Here is a 13,392-nt window from a genome sequence, read left to right on the forward strand (position 1 = left end):
TCTAGGTGGTAGAGGTCGTGGGTTTGGAAGGTGCTGTCGAAGGGGCATTGGTGAGTTGCTGCAGTGCATCTTGTAGATGTTACACACTGCTGCCACTGTGCTTTGGTGGTAAAGGGAGTGAATGTTTGTGGATGGGGTGCCAATCAAGCAGGTTGCTTTGTCCTGGTGTTGAGCTTCTTGAGTGTTGTTGGAGCTGCACCCATCCAGGCAAGTGGAGAGTATTCCATCACACTCCTGACTTGTGCCTTGTAGATGATGGACAGGCTTTGGGGAGTCAGGAGGTGAGTTACTCGCGGCAGAATTCCTAGTCTCTGACCTGCTTTTGGAGCCACAATATTTATGAGGCTACTCCAGTTCAATTTCAGCAAAGTGATGTTTTCTTCATTTCTCCATAGTTGCTGTTCTTTAAGGAGTCACCAGAATGTCTAAAAGGGTTAAATTATAAGGATAGATTGTATAGACTAGGCTTGTATTCCTTGTGTGTAAAAGATGAAGGGGCAATCTAATTGAGCAGTTGAAGATGATTAAAGGAATTGATAGTGTTAATTGTATATTAATTGTGTTTATTGTATGCAGGTGGTGGGCATTAACTGGGGATTCACTTGAGCCTCTATAAATAGACACAGACCAAATCTGTGGTTGGTGTAGGAGGTGCATGCTTATAAAGTGTAACTCTGTAAATAAATGCTTATGAAAGTGTGTAAAGATTGACTCCAATTCTTATCCTTCACCAACTGGCTTTCTAGAATATGACAGAGAGGGTCAATAGAGAAAACGTCCCTCTGGTGGGGGGAATCCAGTACAAGAGGACATAACCTTAAAATTCGAGCCAGGCTGTTCGGGGGTGATGCCAGGAAGCACTTTTCCACACTAAAGGTAGTGGAAATCTGGAACTCCCTCCTCCAAAAAGTTGAGGCTGGGGTCACTGAAAATGTCAAAACTGAGATTGCTAGATTTTTGTTGGGTAAGAGTGTTAAGGATCATGTAACCAAAACTGGTAGATGGAGTTAAGATACAGAACAGCCATGATCTAATTGAATGGTGAGACTCGAGGGGCTGAATGGCCTTCTCCTGTTTCTTTGATTGTATAATCCTCCAGCTGCACCTGAATTCTTATAGAAGGCTGTCCGATCATTCAGTCTTAAAATGCTACAACCTAACTGTAAATTAGACTTAACAACTCAGATTTAATAGAGGTGTTCAAAATTATGAAAGAGAAATTGTTTCCAGTGCAGGAGGGTCAGTCAGCAGAGGACACAGATTTAAGATAATTGACAAAAGAACCAGAGGGGGAGATGAGAATATTTTTTACACAGTGAGTTGCTGTGATCTGGAACGCGCTGCCTGAAAGGGCGGTGGAAGCAGATTCAATAATAACTTTCAGGAGGGAATTGGATAAATACTGTTATGAAAGTGCTTCTGTTTTTTGTTAAAAATATTTTTTGAGGAATTCATAGTCAAACTGAAGGAATGTTGGAACAGTTTTCTTTTTCAAGAGGGTCATTTAGAGGACACTGAAAGAACTGGTTTGGCAACAACGTTAACTAGTTGTCACATGACGCGCGTTAAAAATAGAACAGAAACCCTGGTAACTGAGGAATGTGTGCAGAAAAGTGACAGTTGTGCATCCTGTGACAGGAAAAGCCTGGGAGCAGCAGAACACGCCTGAGAGACCAGAAAATTCGCACGCTTTTGGTTGTAGTGTCAGTGTTTACCTTCTGAAATGAGATAAAGATAGAGCCTGCCGCTGAAGAAGTGTCAGGGAGGAAGAGACCGGATTCTTGCTGAATGTTTAAAGAAAAGCCTGCTAAATTAGTTCTCAATGCTGCCTGAAAAGAACTGTTCTAAAAGATCTCTGTGACCCGTCTAAATGTACTCATATTACAGACTCTGTGCCAGTTTTTGAATATATCTCATCATCTGTTTCCTTTAAAACTGAGCAAATATTCAGTCGTGTTTTTTTTTGTCTGTAACAGAGCTCTGAATAAAAATCGCTTGTGTGTGTAAGATAAAAAGAGAACTTTAATATTTCAATCTGTGTGTTTATGCTTTACTTCATTACTGGTTAAGACTTGTTTCATAATAAACTGATAACTTTGTTGTTTGCTAAAGAAAATAGTGTGTTTTATTCTGGGAAAAATAGAGTATATGTTTGACCGTTATTGGTAAATGGGGAAATTTAAATATATGTTGTCACCTGTGGACAAGTGGAACTAGGATAAACAATGCACTCCTTCAAACTCGGTCATAACAATACTTGTAGGGGAAACATTTGCAGAGCTATGGGAAAAAGAGCAGGGGCAGTGGAACTAATGGGATAGCTCTTTCATAGAGCCAGTACAGGCACATTGGGCCAAATGGCCTCCTCGTGTGCTGTAAGATGCTAGATGTTTTGATAAGTAGATTTACAGTACTAGACTTGTCCTATGATAAGAATGGCAAAGCATCATAGGAAATTTAAGGCATTTGGATAAAGCAGCAAAATGTGACTGGTATTGGATGATAAGAGCCCAAAAGGGGAAGATTGTCTGGTGGTGTAGGAATATGTGAACGTTTGCACAAAAATGTTTAGATTTAATTGGAAATAAAGGCCTACATTTTGTGCTTGAAATTAATGATGAGGTTATCAGCGCTTGCTGTTATTGAAGAATAAATCGGACAGAAACATTTTGAAGTGTAGATTTTGTTTCACTGATTCTGACATCTGTGTATTACATATGACAGTTCCAGAAATACAGAAGACAACAGAAGAGGTTGAAGTGAATTATCAAGATGATAATTTCATTGCCTGTCAGCCACCTGCTCAGCAAGTTACAGCGAAAGTAGTTTTTCCTGAAAGCTCCGAAGGTAAGCTATGCAGAGACCTCTTTTCTCTCCAACTGAGTGGAGATTGAATTCTGTACAATTTGCATTTATATTAGCACCTGTAATCTACAAAAATATCCCAAGGCGCTTCATAGGAGCATTATCAAACAAAATTTGACACCTGTAAGACTCTTAAAAAGGGGGTCTCATTTCCCTCTAAGGTCCTGACGCTGTACTCCGTCATAGAGTCATAGCGTTATACAGCACAGAAACAGGTTTTGGATACACTTTCCACTTTATGGGAACACCTTTTTTAACTCACTAAGCAATAGTATAGATTACAACCCCAGTTGCTCAGTAGGCCTCCATACAGAAGCTCATTCCCAGGTGGTCAGGTCCACTGAACGACTTTTTCCCCACGACTTCCTGTGATTGACCAAGTCACACTTCCTGGCTGCAGCAACAATGGTCCTTGTGAGCTGTGGCTTGATACCCCTTTTATACCCAGGTGTAATACCTACCCATTTACCTCCTCCTCACTATCCAAGGCCCCAAACACTCTTTTCAGGTGAAGCAGCGATTTACTTGTACTTCTTTCAATTTAGTATACAGTATTCGCTGCTCACAATGTGGTCTCCTCTACACTGGGGAGACCAAACGCAGATTGGGTGACTGCTTTGCTGAACACCTCTGCTCAGTCCGTAAGCATGACCCCGAGCTTCCGGTTGCTTGCCATTTCAACACACCCCTGTTCTCATGCCAACATCTCCGTCTTCGGCCTACTCCAGTGTTGCAGTAAAGGAGCAGCACCTGATCTTTTGATTAGGCACTCTGCAGCCTTGTGGACTGAACATTGAGTTCATTAATTTCAGAACATGACTGGCCTTTTTAAAAATTTATTTTTTAACCATGTGCCTGCTTTTCGTGTAGTCAGAACTGCTCATTAGTCCTGAGAGAGTGTTAATAGTGGAATAATGCTTTGTCTTTCACCACAAGCATTAGCACATGCTTTGCCTTTGTCCCAGGACAGCTTTGTTATTTAATCTCCCTCTGTCCCACTCCCCTCCCCTTCACTTGCTTAAAACCTAATTCTTTTCTAACCTTTGCCAGTTCTGATGAAAGGTCACGGACCTGAAATGTTTCTCTCTCCACAGATGCTGTCAGACCTGCTGAGTATTTCCAGCATTTTTAGTTTTGTTACCCCTTTCTGACCCTGGTCTCTCGACATATAAGGCAATGTTTTAAACTGGGTCATCAGATTGAGTTTCAGTGCCTTATCAATCCCACCCTGGCTAGGCAAGACCACCTGTATGTGGTCATATCCTGCTCTCAGCAAGGTGGGTGGAGGGGGGGGGGGGGGGGGGGGGGAGATCTTTGATGCATACCAACCGTGGATGTTAAAACTGCATCTTAATAAGGCAAGAAGGAAACCATTCACACATACTTCAAAAGGACATTGTCCATGAGAGTGGTTGTAGACAGGCTGTCTGCGGTGGGAACAGCCCAGGCTACCACATCAGTGGCGTGTCCTGACGTGCGTGCGCGCGTGTGCCTCTCCGTCTCTCCTTAGTGTGGTGTGAATGTTATTTGCCACTTATCAGCCCAAGCCTGGATATTGTCCAGGTCTCACAGAATTTCAAAATGGACTGCTTCCAGAGATGCTAGGTCCAAACTATACACCAGTGAGGTCCCAGTATTAAAGACGGTAGCTGTGTCATTGACCAGCTTTTGCCTCCTCCTTCGGCTTGCCCCCTTTGTTACACCTGTCTCCAGAGACCAGGCCCATCACTGCTGCTCCTTACTCCATGTACCAACATGTTGTCCAATAACTTGGCAGACAGGCTGTGCTTCGTTCTCCCACGTCACCTGGGCAACCCTATCTCTGTCAAATTCCACATCAACCTGTGCCACCTCATGGTGCACATCATGATATAACATTTTCCCAGTACGTATCAAAACCAAACCATTCTTTGGGCCTGGGGTCTGTTAGAGGCCCCTCACAGTACTATCTGTGCGTTTAAAGGTTGGGGCTTCCTCGGTAATGTCACCCGGATGCCCCTGCTACTTGAGTAGCGTATTCCTGATCTTTATTCTTGCTCACATGGATACCTACCCCTTGAGGTGGAAATTGCTCCCCACATGTCTTATTGTCTCCCCGGGTGTCACCAACCATACCCACCCTTTCATAGTCTAACAGTCTCCATATCCCTGACTCTATTACTCACAGCTTTATGGACATTTTCCCTCTTTTTTTTCTTTTCTGGAATTTGCATTACTTGGATTGATCCTTTCTGTTCAACACTAGTTCCTGCACCTGTCGATCACTTAACATTAAGATCAATTTATTTAATTCTCTTCAAATAAAACTGTAAATTTTTATTTATCCATAATGTTGGACACTGTTTTGAGTTTTGCAAGCATGGGCTGGTTGGGTACAGCCTGTATCTTGCCCTTTGCGAACAGCAGAAGGGACATGTTGTTTGATACAATCCTCCAGTCTTTGGGACGTACGGCCTATATACCTAGCATCACACTAGCATTGAAATTCATATCTTACATTACTCATATGTGTGTTAGTCAGGACGCCTTTTTGGCTTGATGGCAGCATCCTGTTAGTGGTGAATACGTGTGTTGCTCCTGCATAATAGCAGCGTGAAACAGCTAGCTTTACCTGTTGCTCAAATTTTTGGGATGCATTACCCTTCCAGTGTAGCTTGAGGTAGACTGGGCAATTTTCAGGGCTGCAAATGACGACCTTAGGCCCATTCATAAGTTTGCGCAATATACAGTGAGAAATGATGTGATCAGGGTAGCCATGGTCACGCAGGATGTCTTTGATTCACCCTATTGCAGCATCAAGCTTGCATGGTGAGCAAATGGCTCAGACCCTTTCTACGAGGTTGCTATTTGCCACATTTGCTAAATAACCCTCAGTGTGCTAAGAATTACGCCGACAACCAATTTCAGATTGTCAGTAGGGGACGCAGTGTGGTGCATTTGCGCGTACTGGAAGCTACATACATTAATACACAGGGCCTGTTCTTTACAGATAGAAAGAGCATGTACACAAACAAAGCTTGTTTCAGCTAAACAAAATAAGTAACAGCCATTTGCTGGTTCATTCCTCAGGGCAATGCCTTGACCAATCACAGTCAAGCTGCCTGGTTTCAGTTTCAAACAAATCTTGGCAGTTAACTGTCAGTCACCATAAACTGATGTATTCTCCATGGCAACGCTTCTACCAATCAGAGTTCACTTGTCAACCAATCAGCACTCCCTTCTCATACAGTATAAAGTTGTTGTTTTTCCTTACATTGGTATTCTTGCAGATTGTCCTGATGAGTGCAATATGAACATTTTCAACAACATCTCTCTATTTTCAGCAATACTCAAGTTCTCTACTACCAAATGACTGTGTGAATTCGTATCTGGATTAGAATCCCCACATGTTTCATAAACCCGATTCAAGTTGGGATCCTGGCCAGCAATCCAACCTTGAATCTCATAACTTAAAACAACTATTTCAGTTAACACTTCCCTTCCAATCCATCTCACAATTTTACTGTGAGTTTTCAAACTTAAAGTGCTGAAACTACTACCACAAAACCACAATTTCAGGAAGAAAAAACACTGAAGTTTGAAGCACACAAAACATCATCCACACAAAAAATTAATTTATTCCACACACAAGCAGAGAAAAATAGCATGTGCTTTTAAAAAAAAAACAAATTACATTAGTTATCGTCTTTCATTAAACTTCTGAAGTGCCTGTAATTAAAACTCCAAACCGGTTTAATTCCCAAGAAACACCTGAAACTGTTTAGTCCAAAATAAAAGGAAGCTTGTAAGTCTTACAGCCTTTGCAGCATATGCTCACGGTTTCTTAAAGGTACAAAAAAACTAGAGCTACTTACATTTCACTGCACCTCTTTTACCTGGGAGATATAATAACACAATAAACTCCCAACACTAATTGCTTCCCATAGATCCACAACTTAACTTCACAGAACATTAAGTTGACACAACGCACTCAATAATCACATGCACACTTTCATATCTCTATGCACCCAAATGAATTCCGATAATGAGTTATAAACTCAAAGTGCCACAGAACACATTAAAACTCTCACGCGTACATTATTATCGGAAGCTTCCTTTGCATTCTTCATTCTTACAACATTTGTCTTGACAACTTGAAACTTAAGTCAGAACTCAAACAGAAGCAAGCAAGATAAATAAATTACATTGTTGGTTTTGACTCCACTTTCCTCCAACTGCTTTTACTTTCTTTTTACAGCAACCCCTGACCCCCTTTTCCAGGGCTTCCCCGTCCTGTCTGGCTGCCCGTAGGGGTGCGACAGGTGGAGGATGACACTTATCCTATTCATCCTTATCGTCAGGGGGTTCTGGCTTTCTCTCTCCCTCCAGCTGCATTATTAACCCCTTCACAAACACTTCACAATCACTAAGCTTCTTGTCTCTCTTCTCAAGCTCTGGATTGAGTTTTACTACCTCGGCCTCATACCTCCTACTCTGCTGCTGAAGTGCCATTAGCCAAACTGCTGTTTCCAAGGCACGCCTACAAGTGGATCCCTGTGTCCTCTTTTCAGCTCCGTGTACTGATTCAGCCCCCTCCAGGATGACCTGTACCCACCCCTGCTTCAGAGGCAATTTCCCTGCCACGCATTTTGTCACAAGCCCATCCAAAGTACAAATTGCCATTTCTTTGCCTTTCGGGGTCCCTGATCATGGTCGCTAGAGTCTTAAAAAGGGGGTCTCACTTCCCTCTAAGGTCCTGACCCCATACTGAGTATCAATCACATGGAATAGACTTTGGATACAATTTCCACTTTATGTGGAACACCTTTATTAACTCTCCAAGCAATAGTATATACTTACAACACCAGTTGCTTAGTAGGCCGTGTACAGAAGCTCATTCCCAGGTGGTCAGGTCCACTGAATGACTTCTTTTGCATGACTTCATGTGCCTGACAAAGTCACACTTCCCAGCTGCAGCAACAATATCCTTGTGAGCTGTGGCTTTATACCCCTTTCTGACCCTGGCCCCTTAACAGACAAGGTAATGTTTTGAACTGGGTCATCCGATTGAGTTTCAGTGCCTTATCAATCCCACCCTGGCTATGCAAGACCACCTGTATGTGGTCATATCCTGCTCTCAGCAGCGAGGGGTCTTGGATGTATGCCACCCATGGATGTGATATCTGCATCTTGATAAGGCAAGAAGAAAACCATTCACACATATTTCAATAGGCCGTTGTCCATGAGAGTGGTTGTAGACAGACTGTCTGTAACAGTTCAGGCATGTCCTGACTTGTCTGTCTGCGAGTGTGTAGTGGAGGTCCTTGTTCGGTTACATTAGAACATTACAGCGCAGTACAGGCCCTTCGGCCCTTGATGTTGCGCCGACCTGTGAAACCATCTGACCTACACTATTCCACTTTCATCCATATGTCTATCCAATGACCACTTAAATGCCCTTAAAGTTGGCGAGTCTACTACTGTTGCAGGCAGGGCGTTCCACGCCCCTACTACTCTCTGAGTAAAGAAACTACCTCTAACATCTGTCCTATATCTATCACCCCTCAACTTAAAGCTATGTCCCCTCGTGTTTGCCATCACCATCCAAGGAAAAAGACTCTCACTATCCACCCTATCTAACCCTCTGATTATCTTATATGTCTCTATTAAGTCACCTCTCCTCCTCCTTATCTCCAACGAAAACAACCTCAAGTCCCTCAGCCTTTCCTCGTAAGACCTTCCCTCCATACCAGGCAACATCCTCGTAAATCTCCTCTGCACCCTTTCCAAAGCTTCCACATCCTTCCTATAATGCGGTGACCAGAACTGCACGCAATACTCCAGGTGCGGCCTCACCAGAGTTTTGTACAGCTGCATCATGACCTCGTGGCTCCGAAACTCGATCCCCCTACTAATAAAAGCTAACACACCATATGCCTTCTTAACAGCCCTATTAACCTGGGTAGCAACCTTCAGGGATTTATGTACCTGGACACCAAGATCTCTCTGTTCATCGACACTACCAAGAATCTTCCCATTAGCCCAGTACTCTGCATTCCTGTTACTCCTTCCAAAGTGAATCACCTCACACTTTTCCGCATTAAACTCCATTTGCCATCTCTCAGCCCAGCTCTGTAGCCTATCTATGTCCCTCTGTACCCCACAACATCCTTCGGCACTATCCACAACTCCACCGACCTTCGTGTCATCCGCAAATTTACTAACCCACCCTTCTACACCCTCTTCCAGGTCATTTATAAAAATGACAAACAGCAGTGGCCCCAAAACAGATCCTTGCGGTACACCACTAGTAACTAAACTCCAGGATGAACATTTGCCATCAACCACCACCCTCTGTCTTCTTTCAGCTAGCCAATTTCTGATCCAAAGCTCTAAATCACCTTCAACCCCATACTTCCGTATTTTCTGCAATAGCCTACCGTGGGGAACCTTATCAAACGCCTTACTGAAATCCATATACACCACATCCACTGCTTTACCCTCATCCACCTGTTTGGTCACCTTCTCGAAAAACTCAATAAGGTTTGTGAGGCACGACCTACCCTTCACAAAACCGTGCTGACTATCGCTAATGAACTTATTCTTTTCAAGATGATTATAAATCCTGTCTCTTCCCTGGCTTCCCAGAGAATCCTAGGATAAATCCCATCTGGCCCAGGGGACTTATCTATTTTCACACTTTCCAAAATTGCTAACACCTCCTCGTAAACCTCAATCCCATCTAGCCTAGTAGTCTGAATCTCAGTATTCTCCTCGACAACATTTTCTTTCTCTCCTGTAAATACTGACAAAAAATATTCATTTAACACTTCCCCTATCTCCTCTGATTCCACACACAACTTCCCACTACTATCCTTGATTGGCCCTAATCTAACTCTAGTCATTCTTTTATTCCTGATATACCTATAGAAAGCCTTAGGGTTTTCCTTGATCCTATCCGCCAATGACTTCTCGTGTCCTCTCCTTGCTCTTCTTAGCTCTCCCTTTAGATCCTTCCTGGCTAGCTTGTAACTCTCAAGCGCCCTAACTGAGCCTTCACGTCTCATCCTAACATAAGCCTTCTTCTTCCTCTTGACAAGCGCTTCAACTTCTTTAGTAAACCATGGCTCCCTCGCTCGACAACTTCCTCCCTGCCTGACAAGTACATACTTATCAAGGACACGCAGTAGCTGCTCCTTGAATAAGCTCCACATTTCGATTGTGCCCATCCCCTGCAGTTTCCTTCCCCATCCTACGCATCCTAAATCTTGCCTAATCGCATCATAATTCCCTTTCCCCCAGCTATAATTCTTGCCCTGTGGTATATACCTGTCCCTGCCCATCGCTAAGGTAAACCTAACCGAATTGTGATCACTATCACCAAAGTGCTCACCTACATCTAAATCTAACACCTGGCCGGGTTCATTACCCAGTACCAAATCCAATGTGGCATCGCCCCTGGTTGGCCTGTCTACATACTGTGTCAGAAAACCCTCCTGCACGCACTGGACAAAAACTGACCCATCTAAAGTACTCGAACTATAGTATTTCCAGTCAATATTTGGAAAGTTAAAGTCCCCCATAACAACTACCCTGTTACTCTCGCTCCTGTCGAGAATCATCTTCGCTATCCTTTCCTCTACATCTCTGGAACTATTCGGAGGTCTATAGAAAACTCCCAACAGGGTGACCTCTCCTCTCCTGTTTCTAACCTCGGCCCATACTACCTCAGTAGACGAGTCCTCAAACGTCCTTTCTGCCGCTGTAATACTCTCCTTGATTAACAATGCCACACACCCCCCTCTTTTACCATCTTCTCTGTTCTTACTGAAACATCTAAATCCCGGAACCCGCAACATCCATTCCTGCCCCTGCTCTACCCATGTCTCCGAAATGGCCACAACATCGAGATCCCAGGTACCAACCCATGCTGCAAGCTCACCCACCTTATTCCGGATGCTCCTGGCGTTGAAGTAGACACACTTTAAACCAAGTTCTTGCTTGCCAGTGCACTGTCTTTTATTTTTAATAAGTCCAATACGAACCTCAGTGATGTCTTCGGTCAGAAATCTTCTCCCTTTCTCCCAATGTCCTCCGCCTCCATATTTTTACCACCCAGTCAGTCCCACACACTGGTCCACACCACAACTGGTTACATTTTATTTATGAACAGAAATGCGAGGGATATTAACAAATGCCTCAAGCATAACAAAAATACAAGAGATATTCAAATGCCTTACACAACGAGCCACATAAGATATCAGGATAGATTGGTCAAAAGATGTTTTTAGGAGCATCTAAAAGGAGGAGAGACAGGCAGAGAGCCTCTGTCTCTGTTTATCTGCTGCTGAAACTCTCATCCATGCCTTTGTTCCCTCAGGACTTGACTATTCCAATACTCTCTTGGTCGGCCTCCCATCTTCAACTCCTCATAAACTTGAGCTCATCCAAAACTCCACTGTGTTTTTTTAAAATTCATTCATGGGATGTGGGCGTCGCTAGCCAGGCCAGCATTTATTGCTCATTCCCAATTGCCCTTGAGAAGGTGGTGGTGAGCTGCCTTCTTGAACTGCTGCAGTCCATGTGGGGTAGGTATACCCAGAGTGCTAGTAGGAAGGGAGTTTCAGAATTTTGACCCAGTGCCAGTGAAGGAACAGCGATATAGTTCCAAGTCAGGATGGTGTGTGACTTGGAGGGGAACTTGCAGGTGGTGGTGTTCCCATGCATTTGCTGCCCTTGTCCTTCTAGGTGGTAGAGGTCGTGGGTTTGGAAGTTGCTGTCCAAGGAGCCTTGGTGAGTTGCTGCAGTGCATCTTGTAGATGGTACACACTGCTGCCACTGTGCGTCGGTGGTGGAGGGAGTGAATGTTTGTAGATGGGGTGCCAATCAAGCGGGCTGCTTTGTCCTGGATGGTGTCGAGCTTCTTGAGTGCTGTTGGAGCTGCACCCATCCAGGCAAGTGGAGAGTGTTCCATCACACTCCTGACTTGTGCCTTGTAGATGGTGGACAGGCTTTGGGGAGTCAGGAGGTGAGTTACTTGTCGCAGGATTCCTAGCCTCTGACCTGCTCTTGTATCCATGGTATTTATATGGCTACTCCAGTTCAGTTTCTGGTCAATGTTAGCCCCTAGGATGTTGATCGTGGGGCATTCAGCGATGGTAATGCCATTGAATGTCATGGGGAGATGGTTAGATTCTCTCTTGTTGGAGATGGTCATTGCCTGGCACTTGAGTAACTCAAATGTTACTTGCCACTGATCAGCCCAAGTCTGGATATTGTCCAAGTCTTGCTGTATTTCTCCACGGACTGCTTCAGTATCTGAGGAGTCACGAATGGTGCTGAACATTGGTCAAATGCTGCCTTGATGTCAAGGGCAGTTACTCTCACCTCACCTTTTGAGTTCAGCCCTTTTGTCCATGTTTGAACCAAGGCTGTAATGAAGTCAGGAGCTGAGTGGTCCTGGCAGAACCCAAACTGAGCGTCAGTGAGCAGATTATTGCTGAGCAAGTGCCGCTTGGTAGCACTGTCTACGACACCTTCCATCCCTTTACTGATGATTGAGAGTAGACTGAAAGGGCGTTAATTGGCCGGGTTGAACTTGTCCTACTTTATGTGTGCAGGACATACCTGGGCAATTTTCCCCATTTCCGGATAGATGTCTGTGTTGTAGCTGTACTGGAACAGCGTAGCTGGAAACGCGGCAAGTATTGGAGCACAGGTCTTCGGTACAATTGCCGGAATGTTGTGGGGGCCCATGGCCTTTTCAGTATCCAGTGCCTTGATATCATGTGGATCGAATTGAATTGGCTGAAGTCTGGCATCTGTGATGCTGGGGACTTCAGGAGGAGGCCGAGATGGATCATCCACTCGGCACATCTGCCTGAAGATTGTTGCGAATGCTTCAGCCTTATTTTTTGCACTGATGTGCTGGGCTCCACCATCATTGAGGATGGGGATATTAGTGGAGCCACCTCCTCCTGTAAGCTGTTTAATTGTCCAATACCATTCTATATCCTAACTGTTACCAAGTCCCATTCATCCGTCATCATTGTGCTCACTGATCTACGTTGTCTCACGTCTCAATTTTAAAATTCTCATCCTTGTTTTTAAATCCCTCCCGTGCCTCGCCCCTCCCTATCTCTGTAATCTCCTCCAGCCCCACAACCCTGCGAAATCTCTGCGTTCCTTCAGTTCTGGCTGCTTGAGCATCCCCGATTTCCATTGCTCCTTCATTGTTGGCTGTGCCTTCAGCTGCCTCAGTCCTAAGTTCTGGAATTCCCTCCCAAAACCTCACTGCCTCTCTCTCGTTTAAAATGCTTCTTAAACTGAGCTCTTTGACCACACTTTTGGTCACCTGAGCGAATATCTCCTTATGTGGCTCCGGGTCAAATTTTGTTTGATAATGTTCCTGTGAAATGCCTTAAAGAAAGAAAGACTTGCATTTATATAGCACCTTTCACGATGACTGGACATCTCAAAGCACTTTACAAGTCACTGCTGTAATGCAGGAAACGCGACAGGCAGTATCTTCACAGCAAGCGCCCTCAA

At 44.2% G+C, this 13,392-nt stretch overlaps 1 protein-coding gene across 3 annotated transcripts in view; it reads left to right on the forward strand.

Annotated features, from left to right (window-relative positions):
• impact (impact RWD domain protein) overlaps nucleotides 1–13,392 on the forward strand; it is a 109,573-nt gene that overhangs the window by 20,008 nt on the left and 76,173 nt on the right. For all 3 annotated transcript variants that reach the window (XM_068030770.1, XM_068030772.1, XM_068030771.1), the window contains one exon: nucleotides 2,725–2,847. In XM_068030770.1, coding sequence (XP_067886871.1) covers nucleotides 2,725–2,847 — 123 coding nt within the window. The remainder of the gene's footprint in view (nucleotides 1–2,724; nucleotides 2,848–13,392) is intronic.

The sequence above is a fragment of the Heterodontus francisci genome, chromosome 5 (assembly GCF_036365525.1).
Source record: "Heterodontus francisci isolate sHetFra1 chromosome 5, sHetFra1.hap1, whole genome shotgun sequence".
NCBI classification, from domain to species: Eukaryota; Metazoa; Chordata; class Chondrichthyes; order Heterodontiformes; family Heterodontidae; genus Heterodontus; species Heterodontus francisci.